Source organism: Miscanthus floridulus, chromosome 1, assembly GCF_019320115.1.
Source record: "Miscanthus floridulus cultivar M001 chromosome 1, ASM1932011v1, whole genome shotgun sequence".
NCBI classification, from domain to species: Eukaryota; Viridiplantae; Streptophyta; class Magnoliopsida; order Poales; family Poaceae; genus Miscanthus; species Miscanthus floridulus.
In genome coordinates, this window is record NC_089580.1 from 9,792,021 (window position 1) to 9,810,920 (window position 18,900).

At 47.0% G+C, this 18,900-nt stretch overlaps 1 protein-coding gene across 1 annotated transcript; it reads left to right on the forward strand.

The window, feature by feature from the left end:
• Positions 1-17,829: 17,829 nt before the first annotated feature.
• LOC136451917 (uncharacterized) lies at positions 17,830-18,552 on the forward strand. The gene has a single exon (XM_066452600.1). The coding sequence runs from the start codon at positions 17,830-17,832 to the stop codon at positions 18,550-18,552; it is 723 nt and encodes a 240-aa protein (XP_066308697.1).
• Positions 18,553-18,900: the final 348 nt, after the last annotated feature.

Here is an 18,900-nt window from a genome sequence, read left to right on the forward strand (position 1 = left end):
GATTTAGGCCCTGTTTAGTTCTCAAAAATTTTTGCGCAGTACCCGTCACATCGAATCTTGCGGCACATGCATGGAGTACTAAACGTAGACGAAAAAAAAACTAATTGCACAGTTAGGTGAGAAATCGCGAGACGAAACTTTCGAACCTAATTAGTCCATAATTAGACACTAATTGCCAAATACAAACAAACGGGCTACAGTACCCAAAACCAAAAATTTTTGGCTTCTAAACGCGGCCTTATTGGGACACGGGGGAGGGCAGGAGGCGGCATGGCCGCATAGGCAGCATGGCATGTGAATGTTGACCAAGTTGGGTTTAAATATGGACGGCAAGTGGAAGGGAGACATTTGTCTACGCCTGATCGCTCGAGCGACGGCGACGGGTTTGACTTCATATGATCACTCCTACTACTATACGGAGTACTAAAAGTTGAGCTTAACATGTTTAGAGATCTAAAAAATTTATATATCTAAATGACAAATTCAGAGGCCGATTTTAGTTTGGTATTATTGTTGGTTTGTAACTGGTGGTGATGAACTTAATTATCACTACCAACTATTACTATCAATTGTAAAACCAATGAGGATGGAGGTTTTGGAATCGACTGTAAAAAATGTGTAAGCCCTTGTTTAGTTCCACCCCAATTTCCAAAAAGTTGCTACAGTACCTGTCACATCGAATGTTTGCGGCCCGTGCATGAAGCATTAAATGTAGACGAAAAAAAAACTAATTGCACAGTTTGGTGGGAAATTGCGAGACGAACGTTTTGAGCCTAATTAGTCCATATTTGAACACTATTTGCCAAATAAAAACGAACGTGCTACAGTAACCCTAAAATCCAAATTCCTACAACTAAACACAGCCTAAATATTCTTCTGTGTGAACTCGATTGTCGTACTCCTGCCACTGCGTTGAGCCGTTGACTCTAGAGAATTAATGCAAGCGAGCACCTGAAAAGTGAGAACGGAAATGGGGTGTATACTATTTGACTTTGCTTTCTCAGGATCACCAAAAGTCACTACGCATTTATACGTGAACATCGTCAACTGATTACAGCGATCAGTGGGGTGTAACACAAAAAGTCAATACTCAATAGCATAGGCCTTCTTCAACAAAAAAAAATAGAGATAAATAGTACTCATAGTCCTATACTAATAAACTTTTTGAGCAAATATTGCTACTCCCTCTGTCCCTAAAAGAATCAATTCCTAGAGCTGTCATAAGTCAAATTTTTTAAACTTTCATCGAATTTATAGAAAAAAAACATTAAGACTTATGATATCAAACTAGTATCATTAGATGTACCATAGAATATATTTTTATAATATGCCCATTTCATGTCACAGATGTTGTTATTCTTTTCTATAAAGTTAATCAAACTTTAAAAAGTTTGTCTAGCATCATGAATTCTAGAAATTGATTTATTTTGGGACACAGGGGTAGCAGAGACCTCACGGGCTCACGGCATGGAAAGTGAGCTGAGTAGCGTTTCTGCCATTCAAAACGTCCGCTGATTAGTGCAAAGATCTCTAGTTTCCAAATTATAAGTCACTTTGACTTTGAGTTAAAGTGACTTATAATTTGGAATGCAAGGAGTAGTACTTTAGAGCATCTCCAACAGTATCTAAAAAATACTCTAAAAATAGGTTTTTCAACATTTGCAAAATATATTAGAAGACATAAAAAAGCTACAATTTTAACAGTTTCTAAAATCTTGCGCCTAAAAGATAGAAGATAATTTTATATTAGGAATCCTAAACTATTTCTAAATCACACTAACCATTTTATATTTTATTTCTCTCTTATATATTTGCATGGGAACATTGTCCTACTTTTTTTTTCTACCCCACATCCTTCCACCTCGGATTGGGGTGACGATACACGCGCGAAACTTTACGTGCATGGGGTGGCTTTTTCCGAGTGCCAAAAGATTGAGAGGTGGATTTGGAGGTTGTTGGAGATGAGTTTTTTTCAATCTTGTCAAAATTTTTGGATTGGGAGACTCTTTTGGGTACTTTTGGATATGCTCTTAGAACGTAAAAAAATATAGGAATCACTTTGTTTTTTTATTAGACTAGCAAATGAGCTATAATAGAACCAATATGTCTTGAATGATGAGGATTTAATTGAAAAATGGCGGAATGAAGAGGAATCCGATAACAATGACTTGATTATAGCGGTTGCATATGTTGCTGACCTCGAATGGATAAAATGAAAGAGGGTTCCATGAGGATTCGACACGTGGTTCCAAGGGACCTCCATGGAGACAATTTTACGTATTGTCGTGTATTACTCACTGATCCTTCCATTTTTAATGACAAGTCCATTGGAGGCTCGGGCCACGGGTACCAATCGGCGACCGTCGTCGCATCTCTGCCCCAGACGTGGATGGCAGGTTCAAGGTCCTATCGCGAGGGACGACAAGTGGTGGTGATCGGACAGGACCTGAGCGGCTAGCGAGCCATCAACCTTCGGGACACATTCCTGTAGATCTACACGGCAAGTACCTCAATTGCCTCTCCACCATGCACCGGGTGGCAACCTACAAGTTGCCACAACGTTGTCTGCGCTGCAAGGGATTTCAACACCTTGCGCGTGGCTGCAAGCGGCCATGGTTCGCGTGATCTAAGAGCCTAGGCGCTGCAGGCGCCGTGGGTGGCAAGCCACAACGCGTCTATGGCAGCCGTAACTCCTGCCCATTGGTGCTCGGCAGGCGGCCCACGGTGGTTCACGAGACTCTAATGGGGCCGTGTGGGGCAGCGTTGGTAGCGTCAGCGGTGGCCGCTGGCAACGACAACGGAGGTGTCAGGGTTGGTCAGCAGCCGACACCCCGACAGCACTGGGTGACACCTCCATCGCTGCTGGAGCCTAGATGGATAAGGTGAGCTAACCAGCGAGACGAGCCACGCCGAGCTCGACCTGTTGACGCTGGCGTTATACCTAGAAGCCACACGTGCTCATTGCGACGTCACGAAGGACCCAATGCTAGAGGAGTTTGCGGGCTTGGTCGCTATCAGCCGGACCACGAGAGGCCCTACACCGAGCAACCTATCTACAATTCTAGTGTCGGCCTCCTCGGAACATGGGACGTCATCAATGGCCACCTGTGTGTGCACATGCGCCCTCTCAGGTAGGCTGCAGGTGTCGTCCCAGCACGATGATCGCTCTAGCGACTCCTCAACAGAGTGGGCCGCTCCATCCCACCTTGCTCTGTTGGCAACGAACTCACCTCTGTTGTCGCCCGGGCAGGCGTAGGCACAGTGTCGGGGACCTAATACCGGGGTACCCAATGAGGTGGAACTAATAACCATCGAACGTTGATGCTTCCGGTCAGACAAGAATGCTACTATGCTTCTTGCCCGAACAATGGAAGATTGGTTTCACCTTGCCCGACCCCCGAGGGCTAGACTCTGCCTTGCCCGATGGCTAAGGGCTGGCTCCGCCTCGTTCGACGTCCGAGGGCGGGCTCCGCTTCACCCGACGTCTGAGGACAGGCTCCGCCCCGCCCGATGGCTAAGAGCTGGTTCTGCCCCGCCTGATGTCTGAGGGCTGGTTCCGCCCCGCTCGACGTCTGAGGGTGGGCTTTGCCTCGCCCGACGGCTGAGGGCAGGCTCCGCCTCACCCGATGACTGAGGGCCGGCTCCGCCTGGCCTGACATCTGAGGGCTGGTTCCGCCCCGCCCGACGTCCGAGGGTGAGCTCCACCTCGCCCGACGACTGAGGGCTGGCTTCACCTCGCCTGATGATTGCACCCTGCTCCTTCATGATGACAAGCACATGGTACGATGGGACATTCGAGTCAGCCGCAGTACCAAGGACCATGTCCTGCACGCCTGTAGGAAGGTACCGTCAGGATACGATGGGACGGGTGCTTTAAGCCCTTTTCGACCTAACATTGCTCGAATAGTGTTGTAGGCGCCGACTTTTGTCCCATAGGGTTGTAGGTGCCACCATCAGCCCTCGGGCGCAGATACTAACACAGGCATACTACAACCACTACAATCCAAGGAAGAACTCACATCATCTACAGTGATAGACGTATATTCATTTCCCCGTCTACTCCCCACAGAGTCATGGCTCAGTGTCCTGACGCACCGCACCGCACGCCGGGGGTGGATGGGACATGACCACTCGCTGAAACAAAGTCAGAACCCAGCCCTATCAGGATCGACGGAACATACTATCCCTGGCGTGGTCTGCCATGTCAGTAGGGCAGGCTTAAGGGAAAAGGGAGACCCGACACCCTCAAAGGACTTTCTCTGCCTTTGGTTTTTTCCTCTTTCTCCCATCTGTAACCCCTGCTCCCCCTTGGTCTATAAAAGGGAGGGCAGGATACCCCATGCAAAGGGGATCGGTTCAACACACACAACACATCACACATACGGCCAAGCAGCAACCAAGCTCTTGGCATCCTTTCGACCATTCCATCAGAGACTTAGGATCTTTCCCTCTCTCGACCATTTGTACCCCCTACTACGAACCTTTTTCGGTACTGATAACACGAGCAGCAGCAGACTGGACGTAGGGACATTCGGCTCGAACCAGTATAAACATTGTGTCCTTTAGTGTACCATCCGGGCCTAACGTGCAACAATTATAAATTTACTAGCCGGTGTTTGTTCGAAACACCGACAGTTGGCGCGCCAGGTAGGGGCCTTTGTGCGTTCCAAATCAAGCCTCGGATGGCTAACCACACAATCAGCTGGGTCCCGGGCGCACACATGCATTTCGGTGACCTGGACTTCATCGTCATGGTGGGAAGAGAGTTGGCGTTGGCCCATCTCGCCATCCAATCTCTCCCCTCCATCGGCTCTGGCTACGGGAGGCTTGAGCGCCAGCCCAGCGTCTCCCTTGGATCCCAGCCATCCAAGGAGGACCCGCGCCGCCTCACCCTCTTTCCGGAACACTCCGCGTGGAGTGCCCCGATGGCGTTTCCGTTCGGTCTCCACAACGCCACGGCCACCATAAGCCACCTTGTGGCACGGCGCACGGTCCCATCCCCCGCGAACAACGAGTCCATGGGGATGATCGAAAGTGTCACAGAATCCCTCCATGGCCTCCTCATGGAAGGTTCGGGGTCGGACTCTAGCTCTAACTCTAGCACAGGGAACCATCGTCCCTCCCGGGAATGTTTCATGGCGGAAACCTCCGAGGGACACGTCGAAAGCGCCTCTGAGAAGGAGGTTACCCTGGTAGGCAACCTCGGCAACAAAACCGAAGGAAGAACGGCGGCCCCGTCTCATGTAGGGGTGGAGCAACTAAAAGCATGAAAGCGGGAGATCAACGAAGCCGGACAACAGCTTGTTCGGGAATACGCGTTGGTCGATCAGGAGATCGAACGCCGCGGAGACGGTGGGCACACATGCGCCGTGGCCCGCGACGTAAACTGAAGGATCATTGTCGATGATGAAACCCTTCTTCACTTCGCTCGGGCGAGCCAGAACATCGCAGCCGTAATGGCCTTGCTCCATGGCCTTCTAGAGGTCGCAACGCTCGAGGATCGCCGGGCCCACCATGAAATCCGCACGCTGCTCGAGTGTGCGGTGGCGCAGCAGGCGGAGAGTTCATTGTCTCGGCGACGTGAGCTCGACACCAGCCAACGCACGTCCTCGGTGCATCCTGCCAGGGACGCATCAATCCACCAGGCACCGCAAGGCAGCAAGCAGCGCGCCGCGGCCCGGATACATCAGCGTCTCGACCGTAACTACGATGCGCGCAGCACCCTCGACGCCTACAGACGTACCTACAGCGACCCGAGGGAAGGAGCCCGCCGTGGCTATCATCCTCGACGTGGCAGATGCTACGACATCGACGAGGACCGGAGCCTAAGCCCTAGCCTACCAGGCCCTCAAGCCTTCGGCCGACACATCCTCAACGATGCATTCTCGCCAAGGTATCGACCACCTACTAATATCCTTAAGTACTCCGAGGAAACAAACCCTGGGCTTTGGCTTGAAGACTATCGGCTTGCCTGTCAAGCCGGTTGTGCGGATAATGACAACTTCATTATCCGCAACCTTCCACTGTTTCTGGCCGATTCGGCTCGGGCGTGGTTGGAACACCTGTCGTCCAACACAATCTAGAGTTGGACGGATCTGAAGGAGATCTTTGTGGAAAACTTCCAGGGCACATACAAACGCCCTAGGAACCCATAGGACCTCAAGAACCGCCATCAGAAGGCCGGTGAGACCCTCCACGGGTACATCCACGTGCATGCTCCTATAGGGCCTCAAGCCTAGGATCTTCAACCGGCTGAACAGATCCGGCGCACGCTGGGTCACCGAGCTCCCTGCAGTGCTCTGGAGTCTGAGGACAACTCCTAGCCGGGCCACCGGCTACACGCCTTTCTTCATGGTCTACGGTTCTGAGGTCGTCCTCCCGACGGACCTCGACTATAGAGTACCAAGAATCAGAGCGTACGACGAACAGGGAGTCGAGGCATCCCACGAAGACGCCATGGACCAACTAGACGAAGCCCGCGACATCGCCCTCCTCCGTTTGGCCAAGTACCAACAGGCGTTGCGACGGTACCACGGCCGACGGGTGCGGGACCGAGCCTTCATTGTATGTTGAACTCGTCTATCTTAATTAGAAAATGATGCACAAATCTTTAGCGTTCTAGAGAAAAAAGGAAGTTTCGAATGTCTAAGAATTTGTTCTTACGCATTGTGATATAAGTGGAGGCACATCTCTACATTTCGAATATTTCGAATTGGAACATAAGATAAGATCGTTGATAAATCTCGATCTCTAAAATAATTGAAATGCATGACATGGTCGCTGAATAAATTTTAAGTTAATCGTAAAAGCTAGTACAAACTGAAGCTTCACCTATACAAATGGGTAGGAATGGTCGTGACGGGAGGAGAACACGGGCCCCTCTGGCTGGATGATCCCAGCAGGCCGTACGATCTGCTCAGGCCAGATGACCCTGGCCGAATAATCCCATCACCCGGCGCGGAAGAAAAGCACCTGGAGAGGAAGGTGGCTACACCACAGTGAGGGGTGGCCTGCCGCAGCATCTGGTGGAGGGGTACAGCCACCTTCTCCTGCACGATGTGACGATGCGTGGACCAGATGTTGCCGGGGAAGGGGTGCGCGCGGGATACGACCTTCAACACAGATGTAACTCTGGGCATATTCATGTTCGCGGTGGTACGATGAGCGATTGGTGGCGGTGGGTGAGAAATGGGTGGCGCCGGCGCGGCGAAGCGAGAGGGGAGTGTCGGCGTCTTGGGGTAGGCCACTATGGTAGGGTTTGCTCTGATGTGAGAGGCAACGAGGAGACGCGAGAAGTGGACTATGGCGGTGTGAAGACTCTTGGACCCGGCCTGCTTTTTTTCTTTGAAATAGCCCGGCCTACTTCTTCCCAGTGTGGGCCCATATGGATGGGAAATATACATGAGCAATGGAAAAGTTCGTATTTACTCTTCTACTATATTTGAGTGGCTTAAGTCTGAGTTTTCTTGCTCAATCACAAAGTCTCTCCACTTAGGCCACTCTCAGTGGATAGTTTCATGTCGTTGTTTCCAAAACTGCTATGTCATATACAATGAAATGAAACTCGAATGAAACACCCTCTCTCAATGCAAAGTTTCATTTTAGTTTCAAATACATTTAATTTCTTGACTCATAGAGAGATGGTTATCATACTAAGAGAGATGAAACTCATTTCTTCTCTCTCTTGTTAAATACACTATCATGTCATAAAAAATACCTATGTGACAACCTATTTAATGTAAATGAAACTCACATGAAACTTCCACTGAGGCTGGCCTTACTATCAAAACTGTTCACCTAACCTCTTTGTCCCATAAAACATGGTTTCAGACTTATATAGCGCTGCTGTATGTAAGTGGTTTTTGTGTGTGCCTCGTCCAAAAAAAAAGTGGTTTCTGTGTGTGGACGCGTTGATGCGGCTATGACTTTAGCAGGCACTCAGGATTTGTTCAACACTAATTCTATGCCCCGTGCGTCGTTGTGATGGACTTAAAATGTTACAAACTACCAAAGACTTCTCTTTTTGGTAAAAATAAAGTTGCTCGCACTCTAGCGGTTGCACAATAACCATGAGTTATTAGAAAATAAAGTGACAGTATCTTTTCAAAAAATATATATATAAGGTGGCAGTAGCAAATAGTAATGCAAGGACCAAACTTACGAATCGTGATACCAGCCGTTAATTCATAGTCGATCATATCATTTAATAACCAGAGCACTATTTGTCCATGTACATGTAACATTATTCCAATCATCTACTCAATCATAGGCCCAATTGCGTCCTCCGGACTCTAATAAGAGCAATGTTAATAATACACCCGGCTAGCTGTATTAATCTTTGCAGCCAACCTCTCAGCCCACCCATTCAGTAGTTACATCTTCACTATCAATACGTGGCCCACTTGTCTCTCTCACAGAGTTTCTTGATTCTTGTGTTAAACCGGCTGTAAGCTTAGAGCAAGGTTAATAATACAGCCGGCTTGCTGGCTGTAAGGTTTTTTGCAGCCTTCTCTCAGCCCACTCATATAGTAGTTAGCTCTTTACAGTTAATACATGGCCCACTTGTCTCTCTCACAGACTTTCTTGGTTCTTGTGCCCAAGCCGGCTGTAAGCTTACAGCCCGCTTCTTCTCTCTCCTCCCCTCTCTCCTCCACCTCAGCATTTAGTCGGCTTACAGCCTACTATTATATTAGCCCGTTTCTCATCTCTCTTTCCCTTTCTCCTCCACCTCAGCATTTAGCCTGTTTGCCGCCCCTTGTTATACTTACTCTCACTCTTCTTAATGTGTTGCGCATATCCATGATAAAATACATGCCTTGTGGCTTTTTTTAATGACAACCAGTTGATGTGGCATCTGCGAAACAAACATTATTCCAAAAGAAAACTTGTAATCAATTTTGCAAACCTCACATGGAAAATGAAGGCATATATGGTATATGTGGATATATATAACTGACAATGTGTACATATGCTCACCATTAATCTTTTACAGAATATATTTAGAAGCTAGATCAATCAAGGGATGCATATCAAATGTTGCGGTATCGCATTGTTGATATTTTTCTAACACAAGGATATGTAGCAATTCTATTATTGACAACTGACACAAAACATTGGTTTAAGGGCATAAAGGCTAGAAAACTAGGGCACGGCGTTGCGGGGCTTGTCTATAATTTTTCTTGTATATATACCAGAATTGGTGTGTTTTGTATAGTTTAGTGAGATTTAAGAATATTAAATATATGTCTTCACCAATAGAAATATGTTGATATTAAAACATGTAAGGTTTACCTTATTCAATATGTTTCTTTTAATTTTAAATGAATTAATAAGATACAAACTTGACTATTTACTATAGAATTTTTTAAGGATTATATTTTTAGAGCAATGCGTGTAGTTGTTAATGCTATTCAGAGGACCCTAGTTTTTTCGGCATAGAGCTAGACTTGCTTATGTTGAGTGGGTGAAGATAAAGTAAAAATTTATTGTGTTCTATATTGAGATATTAATATTTGCAGTTAACTTGTTTATATTCGATGTCATATGATTATCTTATTTTAGCTGTTCATCGAAATGGCATCAAGATGGAGATGATGAACTCGAGACTCTCTAAATTCAAATGTTTGCTGTATAACTCTTTGAAAGATTATACTTTCAGAGTGTGGTGTGTACTTGTTAATGCTATTAGGATCCTAGTGAAAATTTATTGTGTTCTGCATTGAGATATTAATATTTGCAGTTAACTTGTTTATATTCGATGTCATATGAATATCTTATTTTTGCTGTTCATCGAAATAACATCAAGATGGAGATGTTGAACTCGAGACTCTGTAAATTCGAATGTTTGTTGTAAAGCTCTTTGAAAGATGATACTTTTAGAGGATCCTATTGATTTTGAGCATAGAGCTATACTTGTTTTTTTTTTTTTGAGTGGGTGAAGATAAAGTAAAATTTTATCATGTTTTGTATTGAGATATTAAATCAAGATAGAGATGATAACAGATTATAGCATAGAGGTTATGATTTTTTCTAGGAAATGGAAAGTATTTATCGTGACCGTTGAATCAAATTGATTAGTTATTAATATTATTGTATCAGTTTCATCATTTTTTTGGTTAATTATAGTCTCTGTAAAAAAATAAATTATCAGATATATTTGGTATTCTTTGTGTTATCATAAGTTTCTATGGGTGCGAGACTTAAACAATACGTGAACATAATGGAAATATATTTGATCAGTATGTAACCAGTGTTTGAATTTCACACTAAAAAGCATAGCCAAGCATCTACAACAAAAACTTTCTACTAAAACTTATCATATTATGCATTCCTTGAATAGATATACTTATGTGGAGGTCAACAAAACTGAGTTTGTTTTATTTTTGGATTTTTCTATAAATACTATGCATTTTAGAAGTTTCAGCCAATTTATTCACAAAAAAATTATCAGAAAAGGGAAAACACTTGTCAGCTAGGCCCCCGGGCTTTTCCGGATCTGTAGCTTTGCATCTATACTTGTCAGCCGGGTAGCACTATTTATATGAGTCTATAGCTTTGCATCTAGAACCCTATAATACTTCCCTAATCATTTTTCACCACTTTTCTTCCTCAGGCGAGCAGCAGACTGGGCATTTGGTTTAAACCATAATTTCGGTTCGGTTAATTCGGTATCCCAGAAATTCGGTTTCTCAGAAATAGCAACCGATCGGTCTGGTTGAAAAATGAAAGCCGACAACTTCGGGTTTAAACCGAACCGACCGAAATTGCTGGCGACGGCCCCGTCGCTGCGCTCTTCCTGCTCGCGAAGGCCGCCGCGAGCCCGTGACCGCTGCTCTGCGCAGCCTCGGTGACCCTGCTTGCGCGCTGCCGGCACGGCCTGCGCGCACCGCAGCCGCGCGCTACAGCCGCTGGCGCGGCTTGCTTGTGCCGCCGCCTCGCGCTGCAGCCACGCGTCACTGCTGCCGCGCACGGCTCCTCGCGACATCGCCGCCACCGCCGCGTCCTCGCACCGCCGTGCGCTGCTTCTCGCGCCGTCGCCGCGCCCTGTAGCTAGGGCTAGGGATTGGGGAAAATCAGAAACGGGGAGCTCGTGAGGAGTGAGGGGACGGGGTGGGGATGGGAAGCCGAGTGGCCAGCAGGCCATTTGGGCTGTATTGGTTTGGGCCATGTGGGGTTTGGTTGTTCGGTTGTTCGGTTGTTCTACCTCCTCAAACCGAAGCAGAAACCGAGTACAGAAATTCTGGGACTAAAAAACCGAAGCCGAAACCGAAAACAAGAAAAATTGACATTCGGTTCGGTTCGGTTTTCAGTTTAGGGTTAAAAAGTGTCAGCCTGAGAGCAGGGCACAGGTCACGCGGTGGAGCTTCGATTCCAGTCGGTGGAGGTGATGGCCGGTGGTGAGCGGCGGTGCTCGCGCCCAGCACGTCGTCCCGCATCCGTGGGTGCACACTGGATGGCCAGAGGTGACCTGGTGGTGTCCGGCCACGCGCACAGGTGGCTCGGAGGCCGCGGCTGTGCCGGCAACGATGGACGGCGGCGCTGAGGCTCGGTAAGGGCCAGAGGCTCGCCTGTGCCGGGGGCCTCCCGCGCTGGGGCCGCCCCGTCGCCGAGGCCACCCACGCAGGGGCTGGTGCGCCGCCGCGTGCCGCCGCCAGGGACGTGAAACAGTATGTGAACAGTGCTCGAGCCGTCTGATCGATATAGACAGCGTGTTGGTTTGATCGTAAATTCTTTCGGTCATAATAGTTTTTTTTTCTTATATCAAACCAACCAACAATAATAATATAATTCTACGATCGTTTCAGCCCCATTCCAACATGCTGATAGCGGCCGAGGATGTCCGGCTGACGTGGCCGATCCTCAGCCCGAGAATTGTCCGCAGGTTTCGTCTCATAAAGATTTGACTGAGTGCTTATATGACGGATCAACGCTAGTGGCACTATTTTAAGAAGGAAAAACTACCTAGTATTCACCAAAAAAAGAGGAGAAAAACAAATGCCACCACGTTAACCCTCGTCAGCTTTCGTTTCCCCTCGTCAGGCAAATAATCGAGCACTGCGCGTGCAACTGGGGAATCCGCAAACCCACTAACGCAGAGTCACAGTCAACAGTCAACACAGATATTCAGCCACGCTAACCGGCAACCGTGGGCACTGGGCAGGCAATTCAAATCAATTGGTCGGTGATTAGTGATTACCGCGCAGAGGAGAGGACGGACTTGACGACGCCAGCGCAGGCCGCGTCGGAGAGTGGTTTAAGAACATGTGATGCAACTGAGATGTACCTATTCAATGAAGCCATATGCACTCTAGGATTCATTGAGCTCCCCATACATGGAAGGCGCTTCACATTATTACATGGACCAACAAACAGCTCCCCCACCTTAGGTAGTGTTTAGTTGGCGAATTTTTTGGCGAAATAGTACTGTAGCACTTTCGTTGTTATTTGACAATTAGGGTTCAATCATAGTCTAATTAGGCTTAAAAGATTCGTCTCGTGAATTTCGTCTAAACTGTATAATTAGTTTTATTTTTTATTTATATTTAATGCTTCATGCATGCATCCAAAGATTCGATGTGACGGGAAATCTTGAAAAATTTTGCAAAATGAAGTGCAATTAAACAGGCTCTTACTAGGGTGACTGAAGTGGTTTTTCACCTGAAATGTCTCGACAGAAAAATACCCCAACACAATAGTGAGGACCATGGATGATTTTAATTTAGTACTATTATTAGTTTGTAACTGGTGGTGATGAACTTAATTATCACTACCGACTATTACTGTCAATTCCAAAACCAACGCGCTAGGATGGGAGTTTTAGAATCGACTGTAAAAAATGTGTAAATATTCTTCTCTGTGAACTCGATTGTCGTACTCCTGCGTTGAGCTGTTGACTCCAGAGGATGAATGCAAGCGAAACCTGAATGAAAAGTGAGAACAGAAATGGGGTGTATACTGTTTGACTTTGCTTTCTCAGGGTCACCAAAAGTCACCACGCACATACGTGGTGAACAGCGTCAACGGATTACAGCGATCAGTGGAGCGAAACACAAAAGTAAATACTTAGTCAGCCTGTTCGTTTGTTGGTTTCAGCCAGAATTTATCAGGCTCACAATAAAACAGCACGAGTCAGACTTATCAGTCCAGAAATCAATCAACGAATAGGCCGAATAGCTTGAGCCTTCTCCAACGAAAAATAAAGAGATAAATAGGGACTCCTAGTCCTATAATAGTACTAAACTTTTTGAGCAAATATTACCAGCATTAGCAGACAACCAGAGACCTCACGGGCTCACGGCACGGAAACTGAGCTGAGTAGCGTTTCTACCATTCAAAACGTCGGCTGAGCTCGAAGTCATCCCTACCGTCAAGGCCAGCGGGCGCAATTCAACGGCCTAGTCGGCCGAGCTTTCTCGCGGAATCGTCATTTTGACACTTTATGTTACACTATTTAACGTACCAGAACATTGCAACGAAACCTAGTATGTTTTTAATTAGGTTTTGTACCGTTGCTAGACACAAATTATTCTAATTTGTATCAACACGGGTTGTGAATTTTAACCAAAGGGGCACGGAGAGTGCAAGGGGTACTTTGAAAAGTAAAAACAAATGAATCATTTTGTTTTTTTATATTAGACTAGCAAACATACATGTGTGCTGCAACAGAACCAATATGTCTTTGATGATGAGGATTTAGAGAAATGGTGGGATGAAGAGAAATCTGATAACAATGGCTTGACCATAGTAGTTGCATATGTTGCCGACCTTGAATGGATAAAGCAAAAGAGGGTTCCACGAGGATCAATTCCTGATCGACAAGTGGTTCCGAGGGACCTCCGTGGGGGAATTTGGGTATGGTTGTGGATTACTCGCTGATCCTCCCATTTTCAATGACAAGTTCTTTTGAAGAAAGTTTTCGAAGTCCAAGAATTTGTACTTGCGCATTGTGGTACAAGTGGAGGCACATATCTACGTATCGAATATATAAGCACCCTCTCTAGTTTAAAATATAGGTCCTTGTAGTTTTGTCTAAATTCAACCTTTATAATTTTGTTTACCATAAAACATGTTTGGATATATGTATTTATTTGGTAGATACTACTAATATGTCTATATATTTATTTGGTATAGATGTCACTATGGTTTTCTATAAATTTGATAAAAGTTAGAGAAGTTTGAGTTAAACAAAACTAAAACCAACTCTATTTTAGAACATAGAGAATACTTATCTACTATTAGGAGTAGTACATATTGGATCGGCGCAATCCGATACAAATTGAAGCTTCACCTATCTATATCTCTCACAAAGCTAATCCCCACTACAAATGTATCTCAAAAAGCAAGATATCTAGCTTCAAAAGATTTTTTTTTAAAAAATCCATCCATATAATCACCCACTAACTGTACACATCATCTCTCACTAAGGGTTTGTTTAGATCCATTAGCACTAAAATTAGTAGCTAAAATTAGTATTAGTGGATCCAAACAAACCTGCTAATCATTGGTCCCGTTCGCTTCACTGAAAAAACAAGCTGAAACACTATTCCGGCTAATTTGTTGTGAGAGAAAAATACTGTTCCGACTGAAAAACAAGCCGAAAAAGACAGATTATAAGAGAAGCGAACAGGGCCAAGTTGCAGGGGCTGCTAACTATTAGCTCCATTAGCAGGTTTGAAGTTGTTCATACGTGCTAATAGTTTATATGCACCTTCAACTCGCCATCCATCTATTAGCAGGTGAATCCCAACAGCCCCTGCTAAAAATTAGCAGCTATTCAACCTGTTCGCTGGTTCGATAAGCCGTCTGTACTGGTTTGTACGACTAATTTGTTGTTAGAGAAAAACATTGTACCATGACTGATAAGCCCTGCCTAAAACCAACAAGTGAACAGACTGATTAGCTAGCTAATTTCTTGTGCTAATGGATTCAAATAGACCCTAATAGCCATGTTGAAAGGTCCTTGTTTTGTTTTGGTAATTGAGTAGCAACTTAGGTGGACTAATTGTGTTTATGTGAGATACACAGGTGATTAGTCCACAGGTATATGTGTGTGAGCAACATATGCCATGATGGTGAAAATGGCTTGGAGATGTTGCAAAGCTCACACATGTGATGATGAAGGAGCTTAAATGCACATGAGACATGATATTGAGTCATGTGATCAAGGTGGAGAAGATCAAGACAAGACTTGGCTTGATGGACCTGTTGCAAGCGTGAAGGGCAAGTCGAAGGCTTTGGAGTGATGGACCGCGTGGCGGTAAAGCTTGAGCAAGACTTGGCACCGATGGACGATGGCAACGGTGAAGAGCAAGTAAAGTCAAGATCGATGAACCAATATGATCACGTGATGATATGAAGTGGATCATATCATTATTGATCATGTTGGTGCATGTGTTGCATCAACATTGGAGGAGATGGAATGGAATGCGCAAGGCAAAGGTATAACCTAGGGCATTTTATTTCACCGGTCATAGGTGTGTAGAGAAGTTTATGACCGGGTTTAGGATATATGGCCGTACTATCAAGAGGGGCAAACTTGTTTGCATATCGGTCATCTAGTGCCACTTGAGTGATTTAACTTTGCATTGTCGCTAGGATCGAGTGGCGTGGCAAGTTGAGTGGCTAACATCCTTTGGGAAATGATTGTGAAAATGCTAACACACATACACATGGTGGTGTACACTTGGTGGTGTTGGCACATTTACAAAGGAGGTGGTGTTTGCAAGGGTGAGATGGGTTTGGGTCCCTCTCTCCCTCCTACCGAGCTTGCGAGGCGGGATTTGGCGCTTTCGGAAAAATAGAATGCCTATTTTCTATTGTGCCGGATGCAAATTCTTATGGTTAGCACACTTGAGTAAGGGTGAAGAGAATGGAGGAGATGCCAGCGTCGGTCAAGTGACCAGACGCTGGATCCAAAAGCACCGGACGCTGCCTGACTGCGTCCGATCGTGCTGACGTGGAGCGTAGCAGTAGCTGGAGAGTGACCGGACGCTGGCTGCGTCCGATCGCGTTCGACCGGACGTGTCCGGTCATGCTTGTGAGCTTACTGGAAACGACCGGACGCTGGGGGTCCAGCGTCCGGTCAGTTGAAGCTGCTGCGTCCGGTCAGGTCAAGTGACCGTTGGAACCGGGACACGTGGTCGTCTGCGAGCGACCGGACGCTGAGATCCAGCGTCCGGTCAACACGACCGGAGCGTCCGGTCGGCCCGACCGTTGCCCAGTGAAGGGATAACGGCTAGTTTAGCCCTTGGGGCTATAAATAGAAGTGGCCTTCGGCCATGGCTGGGTTGAGCACCTTGGGAGACTTTGTGTCCATGCTTGAGAGTGCTTGGGAGCCCTCCATCACATATATACTTGATAGTGATCATTCGATTGTGTGTGTGAGCGATTCTAGTGCGATTGGATCGTGAGGTTGCATCGAGTGGCACTAGGTAATTGAGTTGCAAGCCGGTGGTGCTTGTTACTCTTGGAGGTTGCCACCTCCTAGACGGCTTGGTGGTGGTCTCCGTCGAAGCGCGCAAGAAGCTTATGCGGCGCTCCGGAGAAGTGCTTGTGAGGGGCATTATGCTCGCCCCGCGGGAGCCGCGAAGAGCAACTCTAGTAAAGCGTGTCATTGAGCTACCCTCACTCAAGGGGTAGGTTCTTGCGGCGCCCGACGTGCGGGCTTAGCGGGTGATGCTAATTAGCCGCCGAACCACCAAGTGAGCGGTCGACACAACGGGGACTAGCGTGTTGGCAAACACGTGAACCTCGGGAGAAAAATCATCGTGTCAACCTTGTTCTTCCCGTTGGTTTGCATCCCCATTACATAAGCTTGCAATTACTTTTATACATATTAAGCTTGTGTAGTTGCTCTTGTAATTAGATAGCTTGTGTAGCTTGCTAATTACCTTCTTGCTTGTGTAGCATAGAAGTAGCTCCCTTACGTGGCTAATTTGGTTTTAGTAACCTCGTTAGTCACATTGTTTAGTTTGTGTAACTAAGTATTTGCGCTCTCTAATTAGGCATTGGTTGCTTTGTTATTGAGCATTGCTAGTGAGCTTAGTTAGCTTTGTGCTTTTGCTTATTAGCATGTGTAGAAGCTCCCTTGTCGCTTAAAGTACTAGTGGCATAGGTTTGTGTAACCTTGCTCCTAGAATTATTTAGGAGAGCTCTAACTAGCCCGGCACCTTTGTTGCATAATTGTTATCTTTGCAAGGTGCTAGTGAACATATATAGTGGGGTATAGTCTTGGCTAGACCGATAGTTTTAATTCCGCATTTGTATTGGGTTAGCTGACGCGATTAAGTTTTAGAAAAGACTATTCATCTCCCTCTAGTCGTCATCTCGACCCTTCACATGTCATTCCATTAACTTTTCAACTTTTTAATGTAAGCTATCCATATTGTTTTCACTTAATTTCATTTTATTTTTTTTAATCCCTGCACTATTTTTTAAATCTCTGAACCAACGCGTGGAGTATCTTCCACTGCAAAAGAGAAACCCAACAATTTCTACTGCTGATGTGCCTAAAAGCGTCTCTCTTCCTGTAACCTGTCAGCGAACCACATGTTGGCGTTTCAATGGATGAGATCTATCGTTGGAATTGATTCCGACAGTGAACTGAAGAAGTGTTCCGAGCCCAATACGACTCAGCCTGCTGAAGAATCTCCTCCCGCGAACGGCACCGGCAACTACCGTCCACCTCGATTCGGACTTGATCAGGTCTTCGAGTCCAATTCGATCGCGTAATCTTCGCTCACGCGTCAATGGCGCCACGGCCGGGGTTATAAACTTATGATTCAACAAGCCGCATGATCCACTCCACTGTCCCACCCGACCGACGACCCCATGGCTGCGGCACAGGCGACCTGCGACGCCAGCGACGCGCGCATCAGGCTGATGTGCAGCCACGGCGGCCGCTTCCTGCCCCGCGGCCCCGACGGGACCCTGAGGTACGGCGGCGGCGAGACGCGCGTCCTCGTCGTGCCGCGCGCGGCGACCTTCCCCGACCTGACGGCGCGGCTGTCGGAGATGGCCGGCGGCGCGGAGGTGCGCGCGATCAGGCACCGCCTCGCCGACGAGGGCGTCCAGGACGTGATCGTGTCGGTCACGTGCGACGAGGAGCTCGCGCACATGCGCTACGAGTACGACCGCCTGCGGGCTACGCGGCCGTCCGCGACGTTCCGTGTTTTCGTCACGACCACCACTCACGCTGGCTCCGGCGGCGGCGTTGTCTGCAGGCGGAGATCGGCGGCCGGACTTCCACCCCTACCGCTGGAGATGCGGCGCGCGCAGAGCGAGCAAGCTCTCGCCGTGCGCGCACACCAGCAACCGGCGATGCGACGCGTCCAGAGCACGCAGGAGTTCGCAGGGGCCATCCACTTGCAGCCGTCTTTCCACCACCGTTGCAACCAGCAGTGCTGCAGTTCCTCCCAGCGCCGCAACGTGTGCGCCCCCGCGCCGACGGCAGCACAGCAGGTGTGCGCACTGCCCTACTTGTCCAAAAAAGTTGCTCCTCCTTGGATGCCCGCGGCGAAGGCAACAGAGCGAGTCTTTGCTATTAGGGTTTAGATTACAGTGACAATAATGTCATCATCATTTGCTAGGAGTAGACTGTAGAAGCTGTAAAATTTTCTGTAATGTAAAGTCCGCTATTTATCCATCCAAAGTTTACTTTGGACGATTTGTGGTTTATTTGTCCCATGATTTTTTTTGTTCGAAGATACTGATGCAAGTAAGACTATCTCCAACAACAACGCAATACTTATTTAACCTTTGGGTATCGCTACAGTCAAAGGGTTCAATACCCCTTCGACATCTTCTCCAACAACAGGACCCAAAAGAGAATCATTTCTGCAAATGAGTTTTCAGGAGAGAGGATGCTCATATTTAGGTTGTGTCTATCAATCAACCCAAAAT

Bases quoted from the DNA above. Each gene is read 5' to 3' on its own strand.
- LOC136451917 (XM_066452600.1), top strand. From the start codon at position 17,830: ATGGCTGCGGCACAGGCGACCTGCGACGCCAGCGACGCGCGCATCAGG.